The sequence below is a fragment of the Haplochromis burtoni genome, unplaced genomic scaffold (genome assembly GCF_018398535.1).
Source record: "Haplochromis burtoni strain Fernald_Lab_line unplaced genomic scaffold, NCSU_Asbu1 Contig_1447, whole genome shotgun sequence".
NCBI classification, from domain to species: Eukaryota; Metazoa; Chordata; class Actinopteri; order Cichliformes; family Cichlidae; genus Haplochromis; species Haplochromis burtoni.
The window spans coordinates 1-11812 of NW_024583808.1; the positions used below are offsets into that span (position 1 = coordinate 1).

The 11812-nt window shown below is 45.3% G+C and overlaps 1 protein-coding gene across 1 annotated transcript; it reads left to right on the forward strand.

Moving 5' to 3' along the window:
• Positions 1 to 2461: 2461 nt before the first annotated feature.
• Positions 2462 to 11583, forward strand: LOC102292691 (GON-4-like protein; the record flags this gene model as incomplete). Its single annotated transcript, XM_005952259.2, is given in 10 exon segments — positions 2462 to 2705; positions 2783 to 2869; positions 4112 to 4295; positions 4375 to 4525; positions 4642 to 4789; positions 4889 to 5005; positions 5345 to 6418; positions 9719 to 9962; positions 10048 to 10205; positions 11386 to 11583. Coding segments are annotated over 10 exon segments (2605 nt in total), but the record flags the coding sequence as incomplete, so codon positions are not given.
• Between the last annotated feature and the right edge of the window lie 229 nt (positions 11584 to 11812).

Below are 11812 nucleotides of genomic sequence, written 5' to 3' on the forward strand. Positions count from 1 at the left end.
TGGTGATATTAAAGTCCTGTTTGTGGCACATTAGTGTATGTTAGGGGGCAAACTAACATACACTAGCATGTTTGATCCACCACTTGAATATGCATCATAATCTTCTCCCTGGTCACATGGTGAGATATCCATGAGACGCCTTTTCTTTAGTTTCATCCTAAAAAAGAAAACGAAAATAGTTATATTACAGGAGTTCTAAACAAAATGTGTTGTGCTAGGTGTTTTTAAATCAAAAGCGGAAAAACTTGCCTCTTTGTGAACATGAGCCCACAACTGTTTCCTCCTCATAAAATTTTCCCTGGAAGCAGGTCCCTTAAATCATCCCTACTGAGGGTGTGGAGCAACACCTCATCTATGTTGGCAGCTGTAAATAAAAGTCAGTAACTGTCAGAAATATAAAAGTTGTACATCTCTTTAAATGTATACATTTCACTGTTAAAAAAAGGAAACTATTCCAAATGGTCATTTTGTCAAATACATTTAAATGTAATTAAATATATTATTGATCTGACAACATAAAACTGATTCTATGTAGGATCACTGTCAGTGTGTGCAACACAAAATTCATTTAGACATTAATTTGCATAAATATGCATATGCTTGGCCTACCTTTCAGAACCGACAGGCTGCAATTATCCAAACCCTCCATGTTTTTCTGGTGTAGCTTTTGTCAGAACTTTCCCCTGAGGAGAACTAAAACTAATAGTGCCCAACTGCTTGTCAAATCATTCAACAAATGATCAAAACTCAGATTAGGCCACTTCATCCAAAAAAAACCTGCTACCTCAGTTCAGCAAGGTTAAAGTGACCTGATTTATATTAATAGTTTACAACATAAATAATTCGAAGTAAGTTCACATCTCCAACTTAAAATAGTTTTTATGATTAATCATAATCTGTCGGAAATGAAGCTTAAAGTAAATCTATAGGTAAAGATGTCGTTCATGAATGTGCATTATTTTATTCCCTTGTGTTATCTTTAATTTCATCACCCAAACTGGACTTGCAAATAAAATTTGAATAAATTCATGTTGGTTAAATGTAATTTTGGTCATAAAACCGTTAACTCTTGATGACTTAAGTAAATCCTCATTTAATTTAAATATAGATCTGTCCAACACCCCTGTCTTTTTCCATAACAAAAAAAAATTTAAGCAGCAGAGAACTCTGGATGTAAGCCGACAGTCAAAGGAGCTTGCAAAGAAAAGCGTCTGGACTTTAAGTTGCTTGAAGACGTTTCACCTCTCATCCGAGAAGCTTCTTCAGTTCTAAGGTCAAATGGTGAAGAGTCCCAGATATAAATCTAGTGGGAGTTTCCCCCCACAGAGGGACAAAAGGACCCCTGAAGAATCCTCTAATCGCCTGAGCCAAGGTGTGAAACTGGGTGTGGGTCACAATCAGCCAGAGTTTCGGGTGTGTTCATTGTGAAACCTGGCCCCACCTTATCATGTGATGTCCTGAGGTCAGATGGCCCAGGATGTGAGTGGGCGTTAAGGCGTCTGGGAAGGATCTCAAAACTGGATTATAGATGGCAGACAGTTGGTGTCGTAAACCCCGCCTCTGTTCAAAGATGGTCGCTCACAGTGGACATGGATGCTTCTTTCACTCCTCTTTCAAACCATCTGTCCTCTCTGTCCAAAATGTGAACATTGGCATCCTCGAAAGAGTGTCCTTTATCCTTAAGATGCAGATGGACTGCTGAGTCTTGTCCTGTGGAGGTGGCTCTTCTATGTTGTGCCATGCGCTGGTGAAGTGGCTGTTTGGTCTCTCCGATGTAGGTAGAGGATCATCAGGGGGTCCTTTTGTCCCTCTTTGGGGGGAAACTCCCACTGGGTTTAAATCTGGGACTCCCCACTATTTGACCGTAGAACTGAAGAAGCTTGTTGGATGAGAGGTGAAACGTCTTCAAGCAACTTAAAGAAGTCCAGACGCTTTTCTTTCCAAGCTTCTTAGACTACAATGACCTGGATTACTGAGAACCTTCACAGGCTTTATGCCCTGTGCTTATCTTCAAAGTCATGCTGCTCTGTTGTATGTTAATTGCCCCTTGGGGATAAATAAAGTTTTTCTGATTCTGACTCTGTATCATTGATGTCAAGATTATATGATGTAAAGGTGGTTTCATCATAGTTGCTGTGATCTGAACATGTATGAAGAGACTTCAAGGCGTGAGGTGAACACCTGTGCACACACACACACACACACAGGAGTGGCGCACGGTGCTGCCTCCCGTTGGGACGGCACAGCAGAGAAGTGCTGTGGCTGTTTGGGTCGGGAGGAAGACTAGTGTCCTCTGCTGCTGCTTCTTCACACAGATCTTGTGAAGAAGAGTCACGCTGAGAGGAAACAATTTGTCTATGATGCTCCACCTACTTACACGTGAAATACTCGGTGGCTAAGTATCAGACTTCAGAATATGTGATGCACGCTCGCTTACAGTGTCTCCATTTGCTGCCCGTAGCTTTGAGGCACCGTTAGCCAACATGCTAACAGAGCGGCGGCAGACGGTCAGAAAGCAGTACGAAGCTCAGCAGCAGCGGAGAGCCTTGCAGGACACGACCAATCACCTCTCCTCAACTCTGAAGGACACACCCACCCAACCTCACAATACCATTGCTTCTGTCTTAGTGCTGCCGCGTCGCATTGGCCCCTCCCTCCAACTGGACCACACCCAGAAACTGCAGCTACAGCACCAGCTGCAGCAGGTATGGAAGGTCACCTGTCTCACCCACTTATTCTCCAGGTGTGTTTGCCTGATATCATGTGACCCTTTCTCTCCTAGCATGTGCAACTGCTGACACAGGTTCACCTGCTGAGTCGCCACATTGCTGCCCTGAATCATGAAGCCTCCATCACCAAACGCTACCTGGTCAGTAAACACTTCTCAATTTATACCTACAATAGCTGAACAGGGCAAGTGGGCACTTACCTGGTGGGCGTTTCCTCAGCTCTTGAACTTATTACTTGTTATTAATCTCTGTCTCTATTCCACGGCATGTCTTTATCCTGTCTTCCTTCTCTCACCCCCAATCGGTCACAGTAAATGGCCCCGCCCCTATCTGAGCCTGGTTCTGCCGGAGGCTTCTTTCTGTCAAAGGGGAGTTTTTCCTTCCCACTGTCGCCAAAGTTCTTGCTCATAGGGGGTCATATGTTGGGGTTTTTTCTCTATTATTGTATGGTCTACCTTACAGTTGCGGCTGGGTGTCGTTACTGATTTCTACTGATTTTCTATTCGATTCAGACTCAGTCTGAAATATTATAACTCTGATCATCTATCAGCACATATCCATATTTTGTATCTATAAAACAAAGCTGACACTGTGAGACTTCATCAGAGGTGTGACCATCACAGCAGACGTCTTTGTGTCTGAAGCAGGTGTTCCTGTCCTGGCTTTTTATAGCAGAGAACCTTAAAAATATTCTGCAGTCGATCAAAAACTGAAGAAAACCATGAATCAACATGTGAACATGACCTGATGCTGCTGGAGTGAAGCAGAGTCAGAGGTTTGATTACAGACACAGCTGAGCAATCATTGAAGTCTAAATGTCTTCAGTTTAAACAGCAGAAATGAGGCTTTGCTGTCAGAGGACGACAGCACCGAGCACAGTAGCAGAGCGTGATAAGCAGAGAATAATGCAGAAAACAGAGATTTGATGGTAAACTGGTCTCTGAGTGGACTGAGGGAGAGAGAGCTGTGTGGGGAGTGAAACAGCCAAAGTCAGAGAGAATCCATGACGATGTTTCTCAAACGTGAAGTTTGAGCTTCTTTGGCTGCTGGTTCAGTCAGTTTTGGTCAGAGAGACGAAACCTGCAGAATCTGTGTATTTCAGCCCCAACGGCGCGTCTGTGGACGATCCACGCTCTGTGTTTCTGCTCTCATGTCCTGTTTGAGCTGATTCTGGAATTTGTGATAAAATACATTTATATTTAACAATCGAATCAGGATTTTAAAGAATCGAGATCGCTTTATTCAGACTAAAATAGATTTGAATCAGGAAATTCATTATTTTTTTAAACCCAGCCCTTACAGTTTAAAGCGCCTTGAGGCGACTTGTTGCTGTGTGAATAAGATGAAACTGAACCAGCACTAATGAGCACCTCCACTATCAGGAGGAGCTGCAGCACTTCGCACATCATCAGGAGCAAGGCTGCGCCTTCAGCTGTTTCAGGGCATGTAACCTGCAGGGTGCACTGGACCTCCTGCACGAGGTGGAGCAGAGGGACGAGCCTCCACCTGCTCCTCCCACTCGAGCCTCCAGACGCTGGCTCCCCCAGATGACCCCTGCAACCAACAGTAAGGGCAAGCTACCTGTCAGCCATGTTTGATGCACCAAACAGATCCAGGTTCAGATTCTTGTTCTGGTTCTGTTTAGGTCTTGCCTTCCCTCTGCTGCCTGCCGACACCGCCTGGCTGTTCGCCACACGACCCGTGTTCCTATACCCAGAACTACTTCCTGTCTGTAGCCTAGACCCCGCCCTCCACAGCAGGAACCTGAGAACATTATACACGCCAGGAGAGGATTGGTAAAACACACACACTTCCTACATTTTATTTTTTCACATGCACTTTGTGTAAATTTATGGCTTCTGTTCTTCATTGAACTCAGTAAAAACATATTTCCCATCATGCCTCTGTGCAGTCTCATCGTTCTCGGCCTGAAACACTTTGAGGGAGCATTTCAGTCCGACGAGCTTATCAGTTCATACCTGCTCTGTAAGAGTCGATGGAACTTCAGGAAGCACGTCAGAGAGATGAGCAGCCCAAGAGCACCTGACAATGTCATCAAGGTGACATCAGAGTGACCTCACTATGCACCGTGTGACATCATTAGCGAACGTTACATTTCAAATGAATGACTCGGGGCCCAACTTTGTGGTTCTTTTCAGACATTTGTGACGAAGGGCGTCGTCCCGCCGCTGCCACTCGCCTGCAGCAGAGTCCAGCAGGAAGACCAGCGCCCCCCGGTGGACAGAGATGGTGAAAACATGCCAAACTGGCTCAAGGTTTGAACAGCAAATCCCGATCGTGATCCAGATTCACACCTATAATAGAATATAATAGAATTCCCCTTTATTGTGTGGCTCTGTCTACATCCATTCAGACCCAGGTACAAATCTGCTGGGAGCAAAATTTGCCGGTTTAGTTTTTGAAAGGACCAGTTTGAACCTGCTAGCCAATTCCAATCTAAAGTTTTTCTTTAAGCGTGACCTGTTGATTCAGATTTTGTGTCTCAGAACTATAACAAAAAGAAACTTTGTGTAGTTTCATGCGCTGCTATACGAGTATTGCTCAAACATCATAATCTGAGGCACAGATTGTTATCCCATTATTCTCGTCTGCAGAACAGTCGCCCAAGCATCCAGAAGACCCGCTCAGATGCCCGTTACCCCTCCTGGCTTCCTCCAGGCTGCACTCTCAGGCTCCACCCCAATTATATCAACAGGTACCGCCCCCGCCCCCGCACCCACAGGCGCGTCTTCGCATTGGCTCATAATGAATCTCTGCTGCCACTCGCCAAAGCACAGGAGGATCTGCCGGTGGAGCCACACGGAGAGAAACAGGTGGACATGCGCTTTTTACCTGTTTCAGGCGTCACGTTATTTTCTGCCCCCACTGCTGTGTCAGGAGCCCTACCATTGGCACCAGCTTCTATCTCTGGAGCGGTCCCACTGACTGCTGCTCATCCAGGCCCCGCCCACCCCGTGTGTGCCAAGGTGATGCAGTCCTGCCTTCCTATTGGCCAAAATACACCACATACCGTGTCTGCACAGGAGAGCCCCACCCCCTCGACACTTCTACTGCCCATTCCCTCTCTCACAAGTCCTAGCACTACAAACACACTGAAGCCGGGCTGCCTCCTCCTCCAGATGGTGTGGACTCCCCCAGCTCCTCCCACCTCCCCCCAAAATGTTTTGGAGCATCACATCCACGGGCCAATCAATGGGCAGCAGGAAGAGGTCTTTTCTAAGCAGGAAAAGCTAAAGCAGGAAGAGGAGAGCATGGTCTTGGTATCAACACTCAGCCTGACGTCATGTACAGGAGATGTGGAAGAAGAGGAGAGGCGGGAGGAGCAGAGACAGGAACAGGAGGAAAAGGCAATTGTTATTGGTGTCAGTTTGAATGGAGGAGAAAACAATGGTCAGGAGCAGGAGCAGTGGGGACGGGGAGGAGAGGGGGGAGAAGGAGGCGAAGCAGGTGAGAATGAGCAGGGTGGAGAGGAAGAGGAAGGGAGACAGAGGGAGGAGAGGAGTGGAGCGAGAGACGACAGTGGAGGGAAGGATAAGGACGAAGATCAGGACCGGCATGGAGATGATGATGATGATGAGGACTTTGATGACCTCACACAGGATGAAGATGAGGAAGAAGTGATGTCATCAGCATCAGAGGAGTCTGTTCTGTCGGTTCCAGAGTTACAGGTAGATAGAAAGTCTACCTTAAAAGTTTCCACCTTTTGCGATTTAGTGGTGTTGTTTATGCTCATTAATGGCTACGTACCGCAGGCCTTCATGTTGGCAGTAATTAAACCGCTACTCACGCTAAATCACAGCAACAGTCACCTTAAGGCGCTTATTATCGTAAGGTAGACCCTACAATCGTACTTGTTATTAATCTCTGTCTCTCTTCCACAGCATGTCTTTATCCTGTCTTCCTTCTCTCACCCCAACCAATCACAGCAGATGTCCCCGCCCCTCCCTGAGCCTGGTTCTGCTGGAGGTTTCTTCCTGTTAAAAGGGAGTTTTTCCTTCCCACTGTCGCCAAAGGGATGATCTGATATCCTCGTGCTGGTGTTGTTCCCAGACCATCATGAAAATGTTGTTCCAGGTTCAACATTGCAAGTGACCAATCACATTGTTGTGACGTTATTCCTTTGCGCGCCAAGCCATTCGTGCATTTATGAAATTCCAATGTTGCAAGGACAATATCAATTCTGCTTACTGTTTATTAAAGGGTTAGGGTTAGGGTCAGGGTCCGTTGATCGGCGGACAGAGGCGGTTTCACGCAGCTTAAGTACAGTTTTTTGTTTTACGCCGGTTTTTCGTGTGGTGGGGCGGCCGTGGCTCAGGGGGTTTGGAATCGCATCTGTAACCGGAAGGTCGCCGGTTCGATCCCTGGGCTCTCTGTCCTGGTCGTTGTGTCCTTGGGCAAGACACTTTACCCTACTTGCCTACTGGTGCTGGCCAGAGGGGCCGATGGCGCGATATGGCAGCCTCGCTTCTGTCAGTCTGCCCCAGGGCAGCTGTGGCTACACCTGTAGCTGCCTCCACCAGTGTGTGAATGTGAGAGTGAATGAATAGTGGTATTGTAAAGCGCTTTGGGTGCCTAGAAAAGCGCTATATAAATCCAATCCATTATTATTATTATTATTTTCCCGAAGTCGCAAAGGTATGACGTCACAACATTCTGATTGGTCACTTGCAATGTTGATCCTGGAACAAATTTAGTATGATGATCTGGGAACAACACCAACACGAGGATATCAGATCAACCGTCGCCAAAGTGCTTGCTCACAGGGGGTCATATGATTGTTGGGTTTTCTCTGTATGTATTATTGTAGGGTCTACCTTACAATATAAAGCACCTTGAGGCAGCTGTTGTTGTGATTTGGTGATGTTTAAATAAAAGTGAAACGGGTTTTATTGCCGGCCTCCTCATTGGTCAGAAGTTGTCTCTGATCATGTATTTTTACTCCGACACAGAGAGAAAAGTTCAGGTTTGAGGAAACAAAGACTAAAGATTTTCTCATGTTTTTGTGTCTGAGGCAGAAACTGAAGCTGAATAGAAAACATTTTTTTAAATTTCTTTCCTTTCAGTAGAAGCTCATCAGCACAAACAGCTGCTGAAATGATAGACAGAGACTTTATTGATCCTAAAATGGACATTTGTGTTACAGCCAGTGTTGGGCAAGTTACTTTGAAAAAGTAATTAGTTATAGTTACTAGTTAATTCTTCAAAAAAGTAACTGAGTTACAATATTCTAAAAGTAAATTTATTACTTGAAAAGTAACTATTGCGTTACTTTAAAAAACGTTTAACCCTCTGGGGTCCAGGGTGTAATTGACCATTTTTAACTACTTTTGATTTTCCCTCCACATTTCACCTTTAAAAACTATTTACTTTGTTTGGTATCGTCCTTTTCAGCACAACCTCACGTCTCTGAATTTACAGTTATGTTTTCATTTTGACTACTGTATTAACACAATTGATCTAAAATCAGACAAAAAATATAAAATCAGAGTAGAAAAAGTGATATTTTCACTGTAACAACCACAAACATGTTTAATGAATCATATTTCATAACTTTAAATGCAAATATAAATTGCCAATTTTAAAATCCTATGCACAAGTTTTGCAAACAAAGTTATTTGCAGCCATTTACCTTTTACCTTGATTTTTTAAATAACCATTTCAAACTATTTAGAGAACAATCAGCTGTTCTTCAGTAAGATGCCACACAAATTATTTGTGCCTCTCCAAAAAAATAATTTCTGTCCACTATGAAGGAGAACATCACAGCCTGATACCTGCAGGTCTGACAGCAGCAGGTGTGTCACTCCTGTTTCTACCTGGAGACAGCAGTCGCCTCATTGTTCTGACACACAACACAAAACTATCCACAACACTACACACTAACTACACAAGACAACACATTAACTACACACTGCAAACACGCTAAACTCTCACATCTCAAAACTCGCTCTCTCTCTTTTTCTGCTCTCTCGCCATCACTCCTAAAACTCCCTGTTTGTTTTTTTTTTGTTTGTTTGTTTTTTTGCTCATAAGCAGAGAGCGCTCGCTGCGCTGTCCTTAGACAGTAAACGTGACGAAACTATTGAGGGAAAAACACGCGTATATATTGTTTATCATGACTCCGGTTTTACGTGACCTATCAACACAGTTTATAAACTGGTATATGTCACCTTGTTGCTTTGTCTTTAAGTGGTCATGTGATTGGCTTACCACGACTCCTTTATTCTTCCTCAGTCAAACAGCAGCACTCATGTGATTGTTTTGCCCCCTGAGCTCCAGGTGTTGTGCCAGAAAGTGATCGTCGGGCAGAAAGTGATTACCGTCCGTGGGAGCGCGCAGCTGCTTAAAGCTGTAGCGTCCACATTACTTACAGCTACTTCCGTGCAGCTGATATAAGATGCGGTAAGCTGAACACAGCTTCAACCATCTGTTTGTTGACAAATAGTAACGGACTGCGCCGCATTTTCTTGTTAGTAACTGTAACGGTGTTGTAGCGATAGGAATAGTAATTAGTTAGATTACTCATCACTGAAAAAAGTAACGCTGTTAGTAACACCGTTACTTGTAACGCCATTATAACCATCACTGGTTACAACAGCATGATCAAGTTTAAGTAAGAGTAGGATGATGCTCAGTGGGTTTGAGAACGGTGTTTCTGAGAAAAACCTCACCAAACCCTTGGCTGGGTTTGAATCCAGAGGACACAGTCTGAAGAAACATGAACGTTAATGAAGACCAGTTTGGTCTTTAAAGTAAACCAAAACAAACTGAAGGACAGACGTCTTCAGGGAGACGTTTGTGAATGATTGGTATTCACTGATTTAGATATCGGTAACTCTCGGCAGTGAAATCTGTTTTCACGAGGAGGCGTTTGGATTTGTTTAAAAATATTAAAAGCACGGCTGAAAAGAAAAGTTATGCTGATGAGGTGCCGAGGGTTTGGATAATCTCTGACCTTTGACCTTTAGGAGACAATGAAGCAGCTGACGTGGCTTGCGGCGGAGCAGCGGCTCTGTACAGATGGCGACTCAGAGGAGGAGCACTCTCCCACCTCTCCTGGGTCGCAGGAGGAGGAAGAGGAAGAGGAGGAGGGGCCAAAAGGAGAGGACTCAGGGGAGGGGCGGAGCAAAAAAGTGGGTTTAGATGAGGAGACGCCGTCCAGAGAGCGGACGCCTGGAGGAGTAGGGGGGCGATGTCCCGGACGAGGACGAGGTGGGTCTGCGTCTGAACACCGTTTAAAACACTCGCCATCTGTGACCGAATACTTCGTGTTTCTTATTTTCTGTCATCTCTGCAGGCCGAAGCCAACCTCATCGTGGCCTCAGGAGGAGCCGTCAGGAGCGCCACAGCAAAGATGGCGCCAAACTGCTGCTGCTGTATGACGAAAACATCCTGGACAACGACCCGCACAGAGAGAGCAAAGACATGGCGTTCGCACAGAGTTACCTCAGCAGGGTGAGCAATGGATGTTAAATCGTCCCGCTGTTTGCTGAGCTCCCATCTTTGCACACGTGGTCTCTCCAGACGCTGACATCATCGCCTCCGAACCTCCTTTCAGTTTCCTGCGTTTCTTGTGATAAATGAGAAAACGTTCGTGGCTGCTCCTCCAGCAGGATTGGTCAGATTTTAGTGAATGATCACTTGATAGGTCTCCACCCACCCGTCCACCATGTGGGAGGTAGAGCAGGTCAACTACTGATTGGAACGTTGGTGGATCGCTGGCTCCTCCAGTCTGCATGCCAAATATCCTTGTGCAAGATATGGATGTTCTCCGATGCATCTGTCGGAGTGTGAATGTCGTTAGAAAAGCACTCAGTTTAGAGTCAGTGCCTATCAGAATGTGAATGTGTTGTATAGAGCGCTTTGAGTACTCCAGGAGAGTAGAAAAGCGCTATATAAGAATCAGTCAATTTACCACACACTATGCTCGTGGTCATGTTTGTGGTTTCACCTGTGAATCATCACCTGGATGAGAACGTCATTGATGTTCAGCTGCTTTTGCTTCGGCACATAAACGGTGCAACGTGTCCGGTCTTCCCTTCGGGCTCTTTGGTTCGTGTTTGCATGGATTATTGTTAGCATTGTAATCTCTGAGGATCATAAACAACAGCATCGTTAATGACTCCCGCATCGCGTCTCCCGGGATTTGTGTCTAGCTTTCGTTGTTCTGCGTGTTAGAAGGAGCTAGGAGGAGTGACCACAGCAGCACGACGTCTGTGGGTGAATGAGAGGGAAAGATTGATGGGGCAATGTAAGTGGAATCTGTAGTGCCGCCACACGGACACTGGAGGGCAGTAAAAGTAAGATAAGATAACCTTTATTAGTCCCACACCTAGGAAATTTTTTTGTTACAGCAGAAAGTGGACAGTGCAAAGTTACATAGAAAAATTAGAAAAACTGTGGAATAAGATACCTAAAATATAGGTGGTGGAGTTGGTGTTTCCTTTAATCGCTTGGATGGCGTAAAAAAAAAAGAAGTGACATTTGATTTTACTGGCGTGGCGTGGCGCTCGTTCAAGTTCGTACAGTCTGTACGAGGGGGCCGGTCTTCACTTTGTTTGTTTTTATGGCAACAGTAATCACCATCTCTCCTTAGAAAATGTGGGCTCATGATGTTCCTCCTGTGTGTCGACAGGTGCGTGAGGCACTGCATGATGTACCTGAGCAGGTGGAGGAGTTTGTGTCTCTGCTGAGTGAGTTTGAGCAGGTGGGAGATGGACAGGAAGTGATGCAGCTGTTCAGGAAACTGCGCTGCATCCTGGGAAACCGGACAGACCTCCTCCAAGACTTCGCCGCTTTTCTGCATCCTGACCAGGCGCTGCTGTGTGGACTGGTGAGCAGCTCGTGTGGTTTTTATCATTGGAGTTAAACTCGCTGGTTTTTCTGTTGATGACAGCCCAAGGTGTTCTGTATCAACTCTGGTAAAAAAAATTTTTAAAAAAAATCCACGCTTCTTACTGATGTCCACAATTCCTTTTTTATTTCCTCTCACAATCATGGAGCACCATGAAAACTAGAAGCAAGTAAAATAATACCATTGGCACATACAACATCTGTTTCAG